This window comes from Ictidomys tridecemlineatus, chromosome 3 (genome assembly GCF_052094955.1).
Source record: "Ictidomys tridecemlineatus isolate mIctTri1 chromosome 3, mIctTri1.hap1, whole genome shotgun sequence".
Classification (NCBI taxonomy): Eukaryota; Metazoa; Chordata; class Mammalia; order Rodentia; family Sciuridae; genus Ictidomys; species Ictidomys tridecemlineatus.
In genome coordinates, this window is record NC_135479.1 from 213,024,752 (window position 1) to 213,044,232 (window position 19,481).

The following is a 19,481-nucleotide window of genomic DNA, read 5'->3' on the forward strand; positions in this document are numbered from 1 at the left end:
CCACCATGATGTCCCGCCTCTCCTGGGCCCAGCAGTGGAGCTGGCATCTGTGGGCTGAGACCTCTGAAACTGTGAGCCCCAAACCCACCTTTCTTCTTCCAAGTTGTTCTTATCAGGTATTTTGGTCACAGCAACAAAAAGCTAACCACAGCCATCACCATGGGGGGTCATCTGTAGCCCTGCCTCAGGAGTGGTCACCAAGAATGGCTCATCTCTCCCTTAGAAAAGGTGGCCTGCCTTTTTGGGCAGGGGAGACCAGCAGGACAGGCCACATAAAGCTCTGTGACCTCCCACTTCCTTTGGTGCCTGGGGCCAGGTCCTACCACAAGGACGAGATGCAAGGAGTGGGAGCCACAGAGCAGCGCGGGCGAAGCTCACGGCAGAGGGGAAGGGCTACGGAGGAAGAAGGGCGGCCTCCGCACATTCACGGAAACCCATCCTCGGTGGCAGAGACCGAGCGGCAGGTGTGGGGTGAGAGGACAGCTGTTAGACCTGAGCAGCAGCGCCCTCAGAACTCCCCGAAGCCGCGCCCGCCCTCAGGCTCCATGCCCCTCGCAGACATTACCTTGCCACACACCGGGCATCCGGAGGGCTCCTTCTTGTAGCGCACCAGGCTTTCCCCGCCAGCCTCCAAGTCCTCTCTCTTCACCCGCCGCACTCCTGAAATCCCCAAAACCCCCACCAGGCAGAGTGAGCACACAAGGAGCAGGTGGGGTGGAGCAGGGCCGGCCCTCCCAGCTGGACAGCGGGCAGGAATGCCCTCAGAGGACGGACCAGCTGCCTACACACCGGGGCACCAGCAGCAAACAGCAGCTCCTGGGGAAGGAAGAGTGCTGTGCTGCCCGCGGGACTGGCAAGGGCCTCGCACACCAGGCTGCAGAGCTTGGGCACCCAGCGCGGGGCCTCAGCACACAGCTGCGGTGCTCTTGTGCCAGCACCTGATCCGAAAGCTTGAGGCCGAGCGAGTCCTGCAGATGGCTGTAAGCAGGCAGACTTTCAAGTCGGCAGGTAATAAAATCTCTGGTTTTAAGGAAAAGTTTTCAAGACCAGGGTTAAAACAGACTTTTTTTGCTAGGTATGATAGCACATGCCTCAGCAATTTGGGAGGCCGAGGCAGGAGGATTTAAGTTTGAGGCCAGCCTTAATAACTTAGTGAGGCCCTAGGCAACTTAGCAAGACCCTATCTCAAAATAAAAAATAAAAAAAGGCTGGGGATGTAGCTCAATGGTAAAGCACACCCGGATTCAACACCTAGTATTAAAGAATAAACAAAACAGACTTTTAGAGGCACGGTGACATTTAACTGAGGTCCCTATATTTGGGAGGCTGGGGCAGGAGAGCAGCTGGAGCCCAGGGGTTCAAAACAACATGAAATTCAAGTCAGAGCTCATGTGAAACAGGTCATTTCTCCACCAGAGAGAAACGCGACCTTAGCTCCTCAGGTCTTGAGCCAGGGGCAGAGCCAGTGCGTACGCATCAGGCAGAGTCCAAGAGGCTCCAGGGCACAAAGGTGCCACACGGGGTCTGAAGCAGGGTGTGGTCTAGGTGAAGGAAACACCACGGAATGGCCACAGAAAAGGGGTCTGGGTGAGGGGTGAGTTACGGCTGCCGCCCAGCCACCTGGACATGGGGACAAGGGGCTTCTGACAGGGACCACAGTGGCAGGCGGCTGCCAGCACTTGCTCCGTGCTGTGCCCTGCTGAGAGCTGGTTGAGCAGGGTCTGCTGCGGCCTGACATGGACCTGGGGATGGGGCCACTGTCCCCGTGCAGAGAGCCCGCGCAGCTGTGAAGCGCCCCGGAGGCCGGCTGTGGGTCTCTATGGAGCAGTGCAGGGAGGGCCTGCTGAAGACCCGTGGGCTGCAGCCCAGCCTTGGCTGTGAGGGTCCGGGGCACACGAGGACACAGGCGTGCTCACAGAGCACAGCAGCCACGGCTTCACCCCGGCCCCCTCACAAGTGCGTGGCTGCGGTTCTCCGTGACGCTCCAAGGGTCAGTGAGCTCAGCTCACGAGGGCAGCTGCCCCGGGACTGCCGGAGCGAAAACAGTGAAAACACGCAACGTCCTGGGACAGGCCTAGGAGCCCTCGGGTCACCCTGGGGTCCCCCAAGCAGCAGCAGCTGCACGGCGCACAGGGCTCTTCGTAGGCCTGCGGCGGCTGGGCCACTACTCACCCCCAGCCCAGCTCCCTGGGTCCCATTCACCCTGCTGCTGCCTCCAGGGTCCAGACTGGCCCTGTGGATGGCCCTTCTCTGGCTCTTCGAGCCCTCTGTGAGGACGGACAGCCTGAGGCCAGTTGTGCTGGTGACCACGAAGGCACAGAGTGTGAGGAACGAGGGACAGTTGTGGCCCCCCAACAGCACCCAGCAACTCTCTGCGCTGCACTCTGCTGAGAGCTCACCGTGTGCCTGACGGCCAGCTCCTCTGACCTGCTGTCCCACTGGAAGTACTATCACACTCGGAGTCTCTCCAGGGCTCCTCCGATCACTCACAACAGCACCCCCACCCCTTGGGCTCTACGTGCTGGCCGGGCCTGTGGAGCCACAGGGCAGGCAGCGGGCATTTCCGGGCACTGCCTAACTGCTTCCATGGAGGCGGCAGGACGACGCCGTGGCCCCCAGCCCTCCCTTCCCGGGTGCCTGAGGGCCCACCTTCCAGGTGCCGCCTCTGGTGGTCCAGCATGACGTCCTTGCGGTAGAACATCTTGCTGCAGACCTCGCAGGCGAACTTCTTGTCCCCGTGCTTCTTCTTGTGCTTGGAGAGGTTGCTGTTGGTGGAGAAGAATCTGAAACACATCTCACATTGGAACGTCTTGTCATCTGTCCGGAGAGCAAACACACACACAAGGATCCGGGTGAATAACTCCTGGCCCAGGCTCACGTGTGTCTTGGTGGTAGCGAAGGGCAGGGCTGGGGCAGGAGCCTGCCCAGCACGCGGGCCTCCCCACACCGGGCACATGGTGAGCACGTGTGCCCCACAGCCCTCCTCCTTCCCAAAACTCGAGCCCTGCAGCCTGCGCCCTCAGCTTGTCCACCTGTACCACCCAGACCCCAGCCAGGGGGCTGTCCTCCCCCGCGAGGCTCAGCCCACCTGCCCCCCACGGCGCCTCAGAGTTCTCCACTGTCCGCAGACTGCCTCCTAGTTCTAGGTCTCCCTTTGGTGGACAAATCACACCAACACACACTCCCCACACTCTCCAAGCCCCCAGCGATACCCACACCCTGTGCCCTGGGTCCTAAATCTAATCTCTCCTTGAAGGTAGCCGATCAAACAGCAGGTCCTACCCCTCAGCTCCCGAGCTGCTCCATGCCATCTCTGTCCCATGGCACCCTCCCTCCCTCCACGTACAGGGCCCCGGCTCCTCTCAGCAAGCCCTGCAGAGCTGCCCTCCTCCCTGTGCTGTGGTGCGGTGGACCTGACGCAGGCAACACAGGTGTGTGACACATGGGTCATCTCCCTTCTCCGGAGTGACGCACCAGGCTAGAGCCCACTGACCAATTCCCACACAGTATGTTGCCAGGCACATCCCTGAGGCCACAGGAAGAGCCGCTGTGCTCTGCTGCCCCCTGTGCTGGCCCTGCCTGCTACACCGGAGCCACCATGGACCCAGGTGCTCCGGGGGCTGACGTCTGAGCTGGGTCACCTGCCCTGGGCCCTGGGGATGCAGAGTAACACCCTGGCCTCTACCCACTAGATGCTGCATTCCCGCTGGCCCCAGGCAGCTGTGACGCCCGAGACGCCCCAGACACTGCCCCTGCCCCCTGCAGCTGAGGCCTGCTGGCCAGGACGTCTTTAGCTTCACTCAGGTGGCTCCAGCGGGCACCTAGGGAGGGAAGACCACACGCACCCAGGGTCGCGCAGCCGCCCTTCCACCCCAGCAGGTAAAGGCACCAGGACAAGCCCTCTGGCTTGGGAGCCGAGGGGAGGGGGCAGTGGGGACAGCAACGTCTCTGTGGGCTCCATGCCCAGCAGGACAGCAGGGCTGCAGGCCCTGCATGAGGCCTCCGCCACCCGGGCCAGGAGAAGCTGTCAGGAGGACACCAGGCAGCCTCCCTTCCCCGCATCACTTTCATGGTTACGCTGGTCCCTCTTGAGGCGATGCGTGGTTTCTTTGTGGCCCAGTACTGGAAAGCTTTGCCCGCTTCGGGGCCTGCTGCACGTGCACACTCATGCACCCCCTGCAGGACACGTGTGCCGTGACACGCAGTATTTTCACCATTGTTTCCAAGGGTGCTCGGAGTTCATCTACCGTGACTCCGCGATACCTGGTACTGCAGGTGACTCAGCAACGCACTCCTCAGTGGTGCAAGTTACCTTCCACTCACTTCCTAAATATGCATCCTCAGGAATGGGTACGCTAGGCACCCGCTGCTGTGAGACTTTGTGAGTCACATTGGTAGGTTGTTCCCCCCACACCTGGGCCTGCTGAGCAGCCCAGGGGAGCCTCTTTCAGCAGAGGGAGGGCTCACTAATCTGGGGGCCTGGCACCCTGGGACACAACAGTGCTGCGCTGGGCCACAGCATCCTCTGTCTCAGCTATGGAAAGAGACCCCCACTTCAAACCATCCCCTGAGCCCACAGTGTCCTGTGCTCAGTGAGGGCAGAGCTGGGGCAGGGCCATCTGGACTCCGCCTGCTGACCCCACACATGGAACCCAGACAGGCTCCGTGTCCCAACGACCCCACTGCCAGGGAGGTCCACGCCGATGAGGTAATCAATGCAGCACTGAGGACAGACGCCTGGGGCCTGGGAAGGGTGCACCTGAGGGGACGTGGATTGCTAGGAGCCACCCTCTCAGAGAATGAGGGTCCCCTGTGCCTGGGGACAGGACGTGCTCCTCTGCCGCTCCCTAGCACCCTCTTCAGGTCAAAGACAGCAGTGAACACACATAAGACAGCAACACCAGTCACAGCACAGGGACACAGGGACCCAGGGGACCCAGGAGGACACAAAGATGGGCCTGCTGGGCAGCTGGTGAAAAGCCTGCCCACCACGTCTTCAGACTTTCCCTCACTGGACAAATCTGAGCTCAATGGTGGGAGGGATGTGCGTTCCCCTAGGGCAGCACCCCAGAAGGCCAAGGGCACAGAGTTGTGCAGATGAGCAGACCACAGGCCGCCTTCCATTTCAGCCGTGGCTCGAATCTTGGAAACAGAGCCTTCAAGGAGGAGAGCTGCCCACTGCCCACCTGCCCTGTCCTTTCTACACAGCCCACAGAGACAAGGTCGGGCAGGTATCTGCTACTGCTCTGGTCACCTGGCTTCATCAGGTGCAGAAAAACAGTTAGAAGAGGACAGCGTCTCTTTCCCAGGCCTGACTGGCCAGTAGCAGAGTGAGGCTGGCCTGTCTACCTGCCCGGTGAGTGCAGAGCAAGGACATCAGGCTGAGGCCTGCCAGGCCCTGGCACACCTGAGAAGGGGGCTTTGAGTCAGGATGCAGCATGCTGGACGTTCACCCGGAAGCTTCTGGAGGCTGCACCTGCCCCAGACAAGAATGCTCCAGGTGCGAAGGCCCAGAGAACACGGCCCCGCTGCCCTGCTCAGCCTGACGCAGCAAGGAAGGCGCCCTGGGCCCAGACAGAGGGGACAGGCCAGAGTCTCAAAGCAGAGTCTTCAAAACAGAAGAAACACACAGACAGACAAATGGGGAAGAGTGGCAGACACAGGAAGGACAGCCCGGCTGGGCAGCAGGGGCAACAGGGCTCAGAGACACGGCGGCTGGCCAGCACCCCAGCGAGGGCTCACACGGAGGCGCGGACGGACAGCATGACCAACAAGAACAGGTGGGTTGAGGGCTAACCTGGTAGGTCTCTAAGCCGATTGCCACGGGTCCCCCCCTCTCCCGGGTTTGCTATGAGTCCTAGAGAGAGGGAGAACACAAAGCAACAGTGACCCTCCCTCCGCTCCCTCTGGACTGCCCACTACTTGGGCCTCCACTGGGGCAACTGGGGGAAGCAGGGCTCCCCCACCCAGTGGGGTGAGCCAGGCAGCACAGGGTGCCCGCTGGCCCCACAGCATGGCTTCCCTCCTCATGGACGTGCCTCTGTGTTCACGTTTCATGGCTGCTGTGAGCACAGCCTGAGGTGTCCCGCCAGGGAGGCTGCCTCCCCAGCACAGGCTCGGCGGAGCACAGAGCTTCCAGCCTCTCACGACAATTACGCGGTTTCGCTCTCCTTTTGGGGACTGGTAGACAGAGCAGGCTCAGAACCAAGTGACCTTGGCAGGGAGGCAGCAAAGCCCTCTGCGGGGCAAGACAACGGGTGGACAACTGTCCCACAGGCGCGGGGCCCTCTCTTCCCAAGCCCTGTCCCCACCTTCCCGTTTCTCTCAGGGGCCCTGCTCCACGGTGGCCTTAGACAGGGGTCCCAGGAGCACAGGAAAGGACACACATCCTCTCTGGCACGAGCACTTCTGACCTATCTCCAGAGCAAGTGGCGACTGCACCCAGGCAGAAGGAGCGGGAGGTCCGGCTGCTCGCTGCTCAGCACGGCCTCGCTTCTGAGGCTCCGCCTCTGCCCTGCTGAGCACGGGCCACATGGGACGGGCAGCCCCGCGCAGCCTCACCTGTGCGGCAGTTGTGAAACTCCAGTGCGCTCTCCATGCGGAAGGTCTTCCCACAGGTGCCACAACGGTACCGGTACTCGCCGTCCACCTGGTCGAGGAGACACGTCAGCAAGGGAGGCCCACACGTGGGGCCGGACCACTCCCTCCTGGGCTGGCTATGCCACAGCCCTTCTCCCCTACTCCACCTAGGGGCTGTCCAGCTGCCTGGAGGGAGAACCACGCTGGGAAGCCAAACTCCAAGCACCCACCACTCCTCCCCGCGCCCCGCCAACATCTACCAGGCTGGGCAGCTGGTGGAGGCCAGGGCCGGAGGACAGGGTGCAGCAGGACTCCAGGAGCCTCAGCTCCTTACAGCCTGTTCCCCAGGCTACCAGTCCACCCACCTCGTTCCTGCTGTGCTTGTAGGAGACGTGCTGCTTCAGGCTCTCCTTGCGGCTGAACAGCTTTGCACACTCTTCACACTTAAACAGCTTGTCACCTGAGGAACCGAAGGAACCAGGTCACTGCTTCAGGCACTCACCAGGCAGGCCGCCTGCTCTGCTGACGCCCAGGTGCGTGGGAAGCTCGGTGCCCCTGTGCGTGGGGACGCGGCCGGGCACTCACCGTGGGAGCGCACGTGCCTGCTCAGGTTGCTGCTGTTCTGGAAGACCTTGCTGCAGATGCCACACTGGTGCACCCGCTTGTGCTCCCCCAGCTGCCGCGCCAGCTTCCGCCGGATGCCGTGTCTGCTGGACAGAACCAGGCTCCTCTTGAGGGCGATGGTGCTGCTCTGATGGTGAGTGAACCTGCCCGGTCGAGACAGGAGGAGACTCAGCGCCCAGAGAGCACGAGTCCAGGTTGCCGTCACCTTGGAGGGGCCTCCCACCAACACCTGCCCGAGACGGAGACTGCCAGAGAGGAGGGCAGGGCCGGCGCCACCGCAGCTACAGGCGGCTCACAGGCGAGGCCTGGACTTCAGGCAGCACCCACCAGGTGCTGTGACAGACACACTTCCTGCTCTGCTGCCACTCGGGCCATGGGACGGCCCGGAGCTCGGGTGGAGCCTGGACTGTACCACCTGTGTTCCAGTGTCCCTCTTGGTCCTAGTCACAGGAGCCAGAGACGCAGAGATGGAGCGAGGCATCCTCATTGGGATGCTCTCATGCCTACAGAGGAGGCGTGCCAACATGCGACATCACGGATAGACCTGCAGAACGGCAGGCTAGGTCCAGGGCACGACCACTGCAGGCTACTTATGTGGACCGGGGCACTGCGGGTGCCAGCAGCGGGGGAGACGGGAGTCACATTGGATGGGGACAAGGTTTCATTGTGGGGTTCTGTAGATGGATGGTGGTGATGGCCACAGAACACCTGCGCCTCCAGGTGAGCACTTAAAGTGGCCAGAGTGGTGCGTTTCATGTCACGTGCACTTTGTCACCACAAAAAAAGCCTCAACTTCCCACAGTGGATGACCAGTAAGCTCCTGAGCTCCAGAACATTCTGACGCTTCCCAGGCATGCAGGGCTCTGAGGGCAGCCCGTGCCCACTCAGGGGCTCCCTGGGCGGGTAGCCGCGGGGCGCTCCCTGCAGGCCGCAGCGTCCAGGCAGGACTTACTTTGGCACCGTGCTGACGTCGTGTGTGTGAGGAGCCAGCTTTCCCAAAACCAGCTCCACCATCCGCTCATCTGGAGTCGCGCTCACAGGCTCGTCTGGCGGGACCTCGGTGATGATCTCGGCCACGTGCTCTGTGCAAAGGGGACATGACAAGCCACGTCATTCCCTGGACGGGACAAAGCCCGTCCATTCCAGGAGCGTGTGTTCTTTATGACAGCAGAGGGCTGCAATGGTGGGCCATTTGTTGAAGTTCAGAAAGGAAGAGAAGTAGCTCCCTCGGAGCCCATGCTTGTGCCGTCCCAGTACAGAGAGACAGAACAGCTCCTGGACCCAGGGAGCTTCGTCATGGTGGCTCTGTTTCAAAGCTACGTCGCGGTAACGTTACTTGCCTCTCCAACACATTCTGTACAGGTAATGGAATCTTGTGATTTATAAACTAGTTCAGACAAACAGAACTTTTAGAATTAGACACACCACCTGGAGAGTGTTCAAAAAGCAAGTAACCATTCTGTAAAAGAGTCAAATGTCAAACACCCACAGTGACAGGCCCAGGCCAGGACAGGACGGATGAAACCTGAAAGACCACGCCCAACGTGCTGGCACACCTCTCCAGCCACGAGTGACAGTGGGACACCCCTGCCCCTTCCCATCTTCTCCACCCCCCGGAAGAGCAAACTGTTCCTCCTGTCACTTCCAAACCAGCCGGGCCGGTGGGGAGGACAGGGAGAGTGAGGACCACCCGCAGAGCTCCTCCAACTCCAGGGCTTTCCTCCTTCACAAGAAACCCCGGGGCCGCCCAGAGTCAGAAGAAAGTCCAGTGCCGTGGTGTGGGTGGGAGGGGCTGGCCTCTGACCACATGCCCTGTCCTCAGGCATGAGGCCACTGGGACTCTGCTGCAGCCAGCAGCTCGGGCAGAGGCCTCGCGAGGACTGCAGGGCCGAGCTCTGTGGAGGCTGCACACACGGGAAGTGAGGCCCGCAAGATGAGCTCCACCAGGGCCGGCCCCAGAGGCCACGCACAGGAGTGGGTGAGCAAACCGTGGGCATCTGCACGATGGGCCAGATGCTGCAGTGCTCGGGAGACGGCCACTGACAGACCTGACGGACAAGCCTCATGCCTGGACGCTCCTGTGAGAGCTGGGAGTCCTGGCACGGGCAGCCTAATCCATGCCCAAGACCACAGGGGAGGGCTGGGAGGCGGGAGTGTCCTCTGTCCTGATGGCAGGACAGGTCACACGGTATGCTGGGTTGCCAGGCTCCATAAGCCTTTTGTGAAGCATGTGTCACGGAGAAACTGCATTTCACAGGGCTGAGGGGTCGGGGCGGGCTCACAGTGGCAGTCCCCACGTGGCCTCTGTGTAGAGGGGAACAGGTGAGTGGTCCCAGGCCAGCGTGGCCACCCCTCAGCCGGCATGGCTCTCACCTGCTGGCTCTTTGTCCTCCACGATGACCAGAGGCTGCTCCGGCTTTGATGCTTTGGGTTTTCTCCCCCTTCGAGGCTTTTTCTTCTGCTCTTTGGTGGCCCTGCTCTGGACACTGGCACTCTCCGGTGCTGCAGGGGGCTGCACCCGGGGCGGCTGAGGCTCCTTCTCTGGGGCGGCCTCATGCTGGCTGCCGGCAGGAAGGCCTTTGGCTTGCTCCAGGTGGCCCAGGAGATGCTCTGCAGGAGGGAGCAGCAGTTAGGAGCAGTGTGCCCGCCCTGCCCCATCCTGTTCCCACAGTGGGCCCTCTGCACAGGAAACGAAGACCACACGCCACTGCACCCAACACAGCAGGCCAAGCCTCCCTTCTCCGACGTGCCCGCGGCCGGAGCTTTTCAGACTCCGGAGGACTGTGGACTTGGGGTTTCAGAACTTCACAGCCTTTCAGAGGAGGTATGCCCAATTTATAAATCACGTGAGGAAGGCAGGGCAGGTTCACCACAAGGGCAGCTTCGCACACCATGAAAGCACACGCAGACACTGGCACAGAACACACGCACAGGGCGCCCTCTTCTGTGACGCAATTACAGAAGAATAAGCTCATTTTTATTTTCTATTTATTTTAGTTTTCTTATTTTTATTTTTAGTTTTTCTGCAGCGAATAAGTGGTACTTACTAAAAAGGTAGCATCTGAAGAAGACGATTAAGAAAAACTCAACCCATAATAAAATTTCCTTTAAAAACACTACATCAAAGCAAAAGGGCTTTGCTCTGTGTTCAACTTGGGAAGGCCTGGGAGAGTGCAGTGGGCAGACCACAGAGAGCACAGGAAACGGCAGGCAGGGATGGCACTCAAGGCCAAGGTGGCCACCATGGCAAATGGAAGGCAAATGGCTCAGAGGAGCTGAGCTGCCGGGCACAGAAAGGAGGAGGAGGGAGTGTCCAGGGGACGAGGGGACCAGGCACATGCAGAATGGAGACCCCTCTGCAAACTCGTGCCAAAGACCAGTTCTTCCCATGGAAACCTGAGCTATTCACCATGGGCACAGGCGTCAAGAGGCTATTTCTCCTCATTGGTTCAGTATTTAGAGGAACCTTGTGGGAGAAGCAGCCCCCAAACCCGGGTCCAGTGTAGGAAAGACAACAGGAAAGACATAGCCAATGTCACACAGCCAACCAGCAGGACAAGTGGTTGACGCGCCCACCTGACTGAAAACACGGGAGGCAGGTACCCAGCAAGGGAAACGAGGCCTCTGCCCAACACAGAGAGGGAGCTGACAGCCAGAGCGGGGGCACACGCTGAATCAGAGGCACGCTGGGCAGTGGCTGTGGGACAGGCTCTGAGTGCACTCAGGGCCAGGGGCCGGGAGACGCGAACTCGGGTCCATAACACGGGCACCGTGGCACACCTATGATCCCAGTGACTCAGGAGGCTGAGGCAGGAGGATCATGGGTTCAAAGGCAACCTTAGCAACTTAGTGAGGCCCTAAGCAATTCAGTGAGACTGTGTCTTTAGATAAAATATGAAAAAGGGCTGAGGGTGAAGCTCATTGTCAAGCACCTATGAGTTCCACATGGACTGGGAGACGCAGGCTCAGTTGGCAGAGGGCCGGGGGCTGGGAGATGAGGGCTTCCCCTTCCCCTTGCACCCAGGGGCGGCAGCCATTTGTGACATCTTCTGGCCATCTGTCAGACACCTTTCCTGTGCTCTGCTGCATCTCCCCATCTGTGCCCCACCTTCCCAGGACCCCCCTCCGGACCTCCGCAGGTCTGCGGCCTGCTCCGGGGCAGTGAGGAAGCAGCAGCCCCGGGACGCGTTTCCTGGCAGGTGGGAGCAGGCGTCTGCTGTCCGGGGCTGCAGAGTTTGGCTGGAGTCACTCCTCACCCTTCCTGGGGACCCTGCTGCCTTAACGGCCTGGACTTGCCCCTTCCCGTTCGAGCATCAGCAAGCGAGGTCTGTTGCTGGAGCAGCAGCCCATGGGAAGGTGTCCTCCTGTCTGGACAGAGCCCTCTTTTTCCAGTGGTCCATCCTCCAGCTTCCGGGGGTAAATGACATAGGGGCTCAAATTGAAGCCCCTGCCCCGTGTGAAAGCGCCCTTGTTCAAACCTAACCTGTAAGCAACACCTGGCTGGGAAAGTGTTTTCATCTGGGGCAGAGCAGGGTGATGCCATTTGGATTCTGTGTCATGTGCCGTTTGCCCTCTGTCTCTCTCTCAGGCTCTTCTTCTCATCTCAAGTTTTCATTCATCAGGTGCCGCTGGCCCCTCCAGCGTGGAACCCAGTCCTCAGGCTCTGGGCATGTCCTCTGCGCTCCCCTTCCCCTGACGGCCCCTGGCCATGCAGGGCGGCTCAGGGTCCTCCAGCCTTCTCACCTCCTCTCAGGCGTGCTGTCTTCATGCCCTTCCTCCTGGAAGACTCCCCATGCTGTCCAGCACTGGCCATCAAGCCTCCTCTGCACCACAGCTGTTCTCTCCTGTCACCTGCTGTCCTGAAGTCTGAGACAGCATGCTGCCCTGGCTTCCAGGTGCAGTGTCTGCCACTCACCGACTGCTACCTCTGGGGGCTCTGGGCTTGGCTGGGTTTTCAGTTTCCTCAGAACAAGCCATCTCAAAGGTGGTTGGGGGGTCTTCTCTTGCACTGGACTTTCTTCAATGTCCACAACACTCACGTTCCAGATGGTGCATGGGGGCGTGGCTGGGCTTCCCTGCAGGATGGTTGGGTGAGTGGCCATGTTGGGGGGGACCGCCATCTCTTCTTTCGGACTGGCCAGTTTCTCCCTAGGGATTCCCTCCCTGAAATGAACCCTGGCCGCCCCTGTTGTGGGAGAAGGATTCTATTTTGGAGAAAGACATGAGGGAGAAGGCAAAGGGTCTCACATTTCAGGACTGAGACCTGCCGAGTCCCCGGGGCTCAGCTGCGCTCCTGGCGTCCCCAGTCTTTGTTCCTCTGTGCTGGCCCCTCCTGAAGGGGGACCCTTGGCCTTCTGCTGGGCCGACAGGGCAGTGATGCAGCTGAGGTATAGGGCAGCGAGCCAGGGCCTGAGCACGCCAGGCAGACTCCCAGCAACTGCCCTGTCCTCTCCTCCAGGCACGTGGCACTCCCAGCTGCCCACACTTCTGGAGCTGTGGCAGGAGTGGATGTGCTTCCTGGGTCCTGGCCGGTGTCAGTGGCTCCTGCTGGCTTGGTAATCGTCACAGTCCCACAGCTAGCTTCCAGGCTGGCCTGCTGCCTCACGCTCCCCACTCTGTATGGACCCGTCATTTCCGCAGGATTCCAGAGGGCACTCAGTTAGTGCACCCACTGATGCTCCCCCCCAGCCAGGGCCTCGGTGGACTCTGAGGCATGAGCAGGCTCCGTGGCACCCATGACAGCTGGCCCTCAGGGGAAAGGACGAGAGCATCTACTTCCCCAGTTAACAACTGCCTCTGGGTCCCGGCCCTCTGCACGGTGGCCTGCAGCGCACAAGCCAACTGCCTGAAGTCACACTTCCTCCAAGTTCAGCGAAGGAGAAACTCAGAAGTTCAAGTTCAAGGTTGGTTTGGAAGTTAACCAACCTCCAGGACCCTAAAGCTGAAAAACTGAGCCTCCTCATGTCAGACAGGTGGGCCTCCCAGACACTGCCCCGTGGAGGGCAGCTTCGGCACCGTGTGGCCATGTGCCATGTGGCACCGTGGAGTCCTCGTGTTCCCTGTGACAAGAAGGCAGCACTGCTGGTGCAAACGCATGGTCCATCCTCTGCAGACTGGCTCACCACAGGCTTGGACCTGTCCTCAGTGCCAGTCCACGGTGACACACAGGGCCCTCCACCCTCAGCTCCTGGGCCATCAGGTTGTCCACAGGACACCCCAAGAGAGGCTATAGCACAAAGGAAAGCCTGTGATCCTGTGGGGGGTTCTGTAGGGTAGGCTGAGGTCAGCAGGGGCCAGGGGCAGGCTGGGCTGACGCACGACCCGGCAGGTCATTGTCCACTCTGGCCTCAGTATGCTCATCTCAAATGGGTGCTGAGCCACACAGAGACTGTTGGAGACCTCAGTCAATGCGTGCTGGTAGAACTCTACCGCCAAAGTGGAGGCATAAAACAAGAAGTGCTCGTGAACTGAATGACCACATTCCACTCAGGTGCGCTGGCCCTGCTTGCTAGAGTCCCTGCGGCTGGACCTTGTCCATCTCAGATGGCATTCCTAGAAAGCTCAGAAGCAGTTGCTGCTCCCACCTTGCAACAAACACAGAGGCTTCTCACTAAGCCGAGTGTGCGATACACCCTGGCTATGGTTAGAAGGTCATCCCAGGACACAGGACCAGAGCACCAAAGCCAGTAGCATCTGTCTCTAAGAGATGGCCACTAAAGAGTGGCCCCTTCCGGTCTGGAAGGAAGCCCCTCACAGGTTCCTGCACGTCCCAACCGCAGGTGATGGAGCAGGGGTCATCCTGCACCCCCAGTCCAGCAGCCGCCTGGGCCACATCCCACAGAGAGTACAAGGTCCTGAGAGTGCCCGGGAGGCAAGGGGAAAAGTCCTCCCCGCGCAGAAGAGTGAAGATACCTGCGCAAGCACAGCCATCCTGTGGACAGGGCTCTAATCCATCCTGTCCCCGGCCGGCCACTAGACGGGTAAGGCAGCCTGAGCAGACAAGCACCCTGCGAGGAAGCAGCAGAGCAGGGACAGCAGGGGGACCCACGCCCACCTCAAGCCCCTCAGCAGGCGGCTGTGTGGCCATGACAGTGGGGGGCTGACCTGCCCTGAGGAGGGAACACGGGCGGACAGGACAGAGCTGGGACAGGCCGGGAGCCACAGGGAAGAGGTAGTGTGCACATGCCCCCTACCCGCCACTGGCGGCTGTCCCCCACCCGCCAGCGGCTGCCCTTACCGTTGAGAAGCTGCAGCTCGAGGAAGGCGCTGGAGCACACCTTGCAAGCCCACGGGCTGCGCTCCGACTCCACGGGGCCGCTGTGCTCAGGGGTGCCTGCAGCTGAGACAGAGGAGCAGAGGTGAGCGGCCAGGGTCCACAGAGCCCCAGCTGGGAGAACAGACCCTGGCGGGTGACTATGACAGTGACTTGCCAGCAGCAGCAGCCCAGGCTGCAGTCTCAAATCTCAGCTTTGTGCACACAGACCCCGTTTCACAGGTGAGGAACCAGAGAGCAGAGGCGGAGTCACAGCCACCCTCTGCAGGGTCTGCCAGTCGGTGGGACTGGGCGCACCCTTATGAGGCCTCAGGAAGAAAGTGAGCAGTGGGTGCCCTTCCGCCCAGCTCCCCGTGTGCCAGGCCACAGTCCACGAAACCTTTGCCACGCCAGCCAGCAGGACACACGGCCGTCCCCAGCCAGCAGGACACACGGCAGTCCCCAGCAAGCAGGACACAAGACTGTCCCATGTGGCTGCTTATGTCACGCCATGACTGTGCTAAGAAAGACCATTCTCAAGTGAGACTCCCTTCACTTTAGAGTAAGAAGGAGAGTTGGCGTCCACTCCTGGGGGCAGCCACTCCTCACGATGACAACAGGTACCCTGAGCTCCCTGGGCAGGGGTCCTGAGAGCCGCAGGAGACCACTGCTTTGCAGGTCAGAATGTCCAATACCTATAATCTCACAAAGTCTCTTAAAGTTACGTGACGAGGTCCCATGCCCACAATGTGGAGAGGACAACCTGGAATCCCACCCACCCTGCTTCTGGGGTGGAGATGTGCCAGACCTGACCAGCACCAAAACCGTGGATCTGCTTCTCCAGCAGACACACGGGGCAGACAGGTTACTTGCATGGCACCTGCCGAGTCTTTCCTTGCACATACAAACTTGTACACACACCTGTGTACCTATGCACCTACGCACAATACCAAAACATGCTTGTGTATGCACCAACACACAGACACACGCCTAAGCACCCCTGTACACCTAAGATGCACACACCTAGGCACCTACACACAGGAAGACACGCTCATGCCTAGGCACCCCTGCACAGATGTGCACATGCCTATGTACCACGCACACCTAAGATGCACCCACACTAAGACACATGCCTAGGCATGGCACTCACACCTACACACATGTGCATATGCATACACACAGTCCCCGAGGCAGGGTGCAGGCTGCTACTTGGGGCAGAGCAGCAAGACTGCAGCTGGATTTGGGGTTCCGGTGGAGGTTCCTTTCCTATTACACTGACCTTGGGCCCATTCCTGAACCACTCTGACCTCAGGGATAAATTCCCCACACAGCACTGGGGGGACAAGTCACCATGGGAGGCCAAGCGCATGGTCATGGTCCCCTATCCTATCCAAGAGCCCCAATTTACCTGGAGGGGCCGAGGTGGCACTACTCACCAGCAAGAATCCCAAAGAGTGGAAGCTTTCCCTTGCCTGTCACCTGAGCTTGACAAGCAGGACCACAGACCCACTGAGCAGGCCTCGCTGTGTGTGCTGCCCTCTGTCTCCCCACCCACCTGGCCCGCCCCGCCCATAGGAGCTGGGAGACGGTCTCAGGACCCACCGTGGACACTGGAGCAGGCCTGCTTCAGCATGGGCTTGTCCATCTTCTTGGCGTAGAAGGCCGCATACCACACGCGCAACTCAGCGCCAGCAGGGATGTCCCGCGAGGTAGTGAAGTACACGTCACTGCCGTGCTGGAAGGCCGTCAGGTTCTGGTGCCCGGGCTCCACTGCCGGCCGCACCAGCATCATCCAGTTGCAGTCATCCTCGTTGGAGGTGTCGAAGCACACGGGGTGGCCGTCCTGCTGGAACACCTGGGGTGCGGCCAGGAGCGGAGTCTCAGGGGCCCGCCTGGTGCATCGCGCCCCAGGCCTAGGGGCTCCACAGGACCCGTGCAGGGGCCTAGGTGTGCAGTCAAAGGGAGACCGCGTGGAAGGGGTGGATGGGCGACCATAGGCAAAGGAAGCAGGAGACACAGTGGGCGGCCCCTGTGTCTACAGGATACCGAGTTCTACCCGGGACCCGAGGGGACCTCCTGCTCAGGGCCCAGGTCTGAAACAGCCCACAGCCTGGTGAGCGGACGCAGGCCGGGCAGGGGAACCCACGTACTCTGTGGTTCCAGGCAATCCCATGGGGCAGGGCCCCTATGTTCTAGTTGACCATGGTCCCTCACTGAGGGAGACCCCGCCCCTCGCCTGAGCTTTTCCTGCAAATCCATACAACATCCCCCGGCTGTTTCCAAGGTCTGGAATCACTGGACTCAGCAGCCCTCGCTGGCCGTGCCCTCAGGAACGGTCACCAGCCCTCAGTCCCGAAACCTGCAGCAGCTTCACCTTCAGGGGAAACGCGGATTCCTTCTCCCACTTGGCCACCCTCCTGGACTCGAAGGGGCCAAACTGCGTCCGCTTGACCAGCTGCGTGACAGCGAACACACCTTCCGCCCCATCTTCCAGACGCCGGATCTCCAGGTTGGAAGGCAGGGAGGACCTGGGAGGGAGAGGACATGACTCCTGGGAGGCTCTGCCTGCCTGCCCCCGGGCAGCAGCAAGCTCAGGCCTGGGAGCTCCTCCCTGACCACCACCAGGTGCTGAGGTGACCCTCCAACGGCAGCAGGAGAGCTCTCCTCAGCTGCTCCACAGCACTGCGGCCAGATGATTAATGACCCCCAGGCCTGGTCACCCAGAGGCCACCTCCAGGCCAGGCAGATTGGCTTGTGCCCACGATGTTCACCAAAGGACATGGTTAAGAATCCCACAAAAGACAGGGAGCCCAATTAAGATGGGTTGTTGCCTTCAAGGGCGGGAGGAAGAACTTAAAGGGGTCGGGCACGCCAAGGACCAGAATAGGGTACCAAGAGGTCGGGCCGCCGTCTCACTGAAGACGTGGCCTTTCTCCCACCATGTTTTTTACTGGTGCATCACAGCTGTACGAGGTGGCGGGATCTGTTGCTACGCATCGGTACATGCACACCACAGAACAGTACTCTTCCTGAGCACTGAAGTGGCCTTTTCAATTAACCGAGAAGGTCAAGGGCAGGGCTGGAGGAGAAGACCACATGAACTGGGGCTTTGGCATGGGACAAGGGTTGGACCAAGATGTGGCCAGAAGCACAAGTGGAGACAGGGTGTGAATGAAGCACAGATCCCGTGGGGGCAAGCGGGGGCTGGGCTGGTGTGAGGAGCCCAGCTCCGGGGCTCTGACTGTGTGGCCAATGTCCCCCTGGATGCTCCTGGACAACCGGCAATGCCCTGAGGCTTTGGGGAAGAGGAGAGTTGATCAGCTCTCTGCTTTGGACAAAAAATATTCACCTCTTTGTTTTGAATACACTAAGTCTCTCTGAAGCAAACAAATAAGTGGGCTGGGGTGGGGCAGCTGGGGGCTCCAGAAACTGCACTGAGGTGCCAACAGCCATTGTTTCAGCCTCACCTGAGCCGGGCACCATCGCAGGTGAGACCACAGCCCACAGCCTAGCCATACCTTCTCTACATTTCACAGATGACCAAGTCTTGGGAAGGAACACACCATGCCCAAGTTCACAGGGCTACACGTGGCAGACCTGGCTTGGCCTCCCTGGCTCTGGCCCCAGGGGCACAGCCTGCATAGTGAGGGATGGGGAGCAGCCGTGGCCACAGACACCTCCACACACCTGCAGGTGCTTTTTCAGGGGCTGCCGTGGCCTGGCCTCCCTGCCCAGGCCGCCACCCAGCCACCTTGCCTGTGGTTTGCACCTGTCAATGGGCAGGTCTAGATCCAGAACCCAGGGGAAATCCCAGAAGCAGACCCACAGCTTGGCCACTGCTGCTCGGGGCGTAAAAAATGCAGCCTGCCCGGAGGTGGCCCGGCCCCCAGAACCTCCCACTCTATCTCCTGCGCTCGCCCAGCACCCTGCTCACACTGCACAGGACTCACTCCCCTGGCTCCCCACTCCTGTCTATAGACACCCGCCCCACAGAGGACCCGCCACAGACAGGGCTATGAGGCAACTTAAGGCCATCACTCACCTTGCCCTGCTCAGCACGAAGGAGTCCTTGACCATGACCACCGGGCCCAGCTCAGGACACTCGGAGTCATGGTACTGGCTACAGTCTTCACACCCTGCAAACAGACACGGAGTGTCGGAGGGCACAGTGCACAGGGAGGGAGACATCTGAAGCCACAAGCCCAGGACGCAGGGACCCTGCAGAGCACGGCTCCCCTTTGTAATCCCCAAACAGAGCCTACACAGACACGCCCCTCCCCAGAAGAGCTCCAGCTCTGCATCCCAGTCCCACATCACCTCCGTGGAGGCCAAGACCAGGACCCTCCCAAGGGCAGGGTGCCAGAAAGTCCTGAGGATGGTGGGAGGCCAGGCAAGCACCAGCCTGCCTGTCAACCCAACATGCGCCCCTGTCTCTAAACCCCGGACTCTGTTTCTGCAACTCGACCCTGCAGGAGTCCTGAGGACGATGACCCTGGACACCCGACCCGGGCAGGGCACTGCTGTGCATCGAGCCACGTCCTCCAAGCAGTTTAAAAGGAAAAAACTTCTGTGTTTTTGTTTTTAATGGAAGTGGTTTTGCCCAGATAGCAAGTGTCCAGCCCTCTGTGTTCCTGGCCCAGATGGGTCTGCGAGTCACTTACAGATGAACATGATCTCTTCGCTGCCATCTTCGGCCATCTCCACACCTGTCAGGACACAAGAGAACCAATTACTGATGTGCTCCCCCACCCAGCGTTTTTGGTTTTGGATTTTTTTGGTTTCATGGATTGAACCCAGGGGCACTGGACCACTGAGCCCCATCCCAGCCCTATTTTGTACTTTATTTAGAGACAGGGTCTCACTGTGCTGCTTAGCAGCTTACTGAGTTCCTGAGGCTGGCTTCGAACTCGCAACCCTCCTGTCTCACCTCCAAAGCCACTGGGATTATAGGCCTGTGCCACCGTGCCCAGCCAGAAGAGCGTTTTTAAACACAGAGCCCAGCCAGGCCTCCCCTGACCCATGCAGG

General features: G+C 60.2%; 1 protein-coding gene across 6 annotated transcripts in view; it reads right to left on the reverse strand.

Annotated features, from left to right (window-relative positions):
- Prdm15 (PR/SET domain 15) overlaps window positions 1-19,481 on the reverse strand; it is a 45,168-nt gene that overhangs the window by 16,541 nt on the left and 9,146 nt on the right. For 3 of the 6 annotated variants that reach the window (XM_078044683.1, XM_078044682.1, XM_013357817.4), the window contains exons 2-14: window positions 19,117-19,161; window positions 18,498-18,591; window positions 16,830-16,983; window positions 16,058-16,310; window positions 14,441-14,542; window positions 9,577-9,813; window positions 8,156-8,285; window positions 7,165-7,346; window positions 6,945-7,039; window positions 6,562-6,649; window positions 5,798-5,857; window positions 2,650-2,817; window positions 566-660 (exon numbers count right to left, since the gene is read on the reverse strand). In XM_078044683.1, the coding sequence (XP_077900809.1) occupies window positions 566-660; window positions 2,650-2,817; window positions 5,798-5,857; window positions 6,562-6,649; window positions 6,945-7,039; window positions 7,165-7,346; window positions 8,156-8,285; window positions 9,577-9,813; window positions 14,441-14,542; window positions 16,058-16,310; window positions 16,830-16,983; window positions 18,498-18,591; window positions 19,117-19,153 (1,695 nt within the window). In that variant the 5' untranslated portion in view covers window positions 19,154-19,161. Of the gene's footprint in view, window positions 1-565; window positions 661-2,649; window positions 2,818-5,797; window positions 5,858-6,561; window positions 6,650-6,944; window positions 7,040-7,164; window positions 7,347-8,155; window positions 8,286-9,576; window positions 9,814-14,440; window positions 14,543-16,057; window positions 16,311-16,829; window positions 16,984-18,497; window positions 18,592-19,116; window positions 19,162-19,481 lie in introns of those variants that run through there. The other 3 variants (XM_040287061.2, XM_078044685.1, XM_078044684.1) reach the window with 3 other exon arrangements.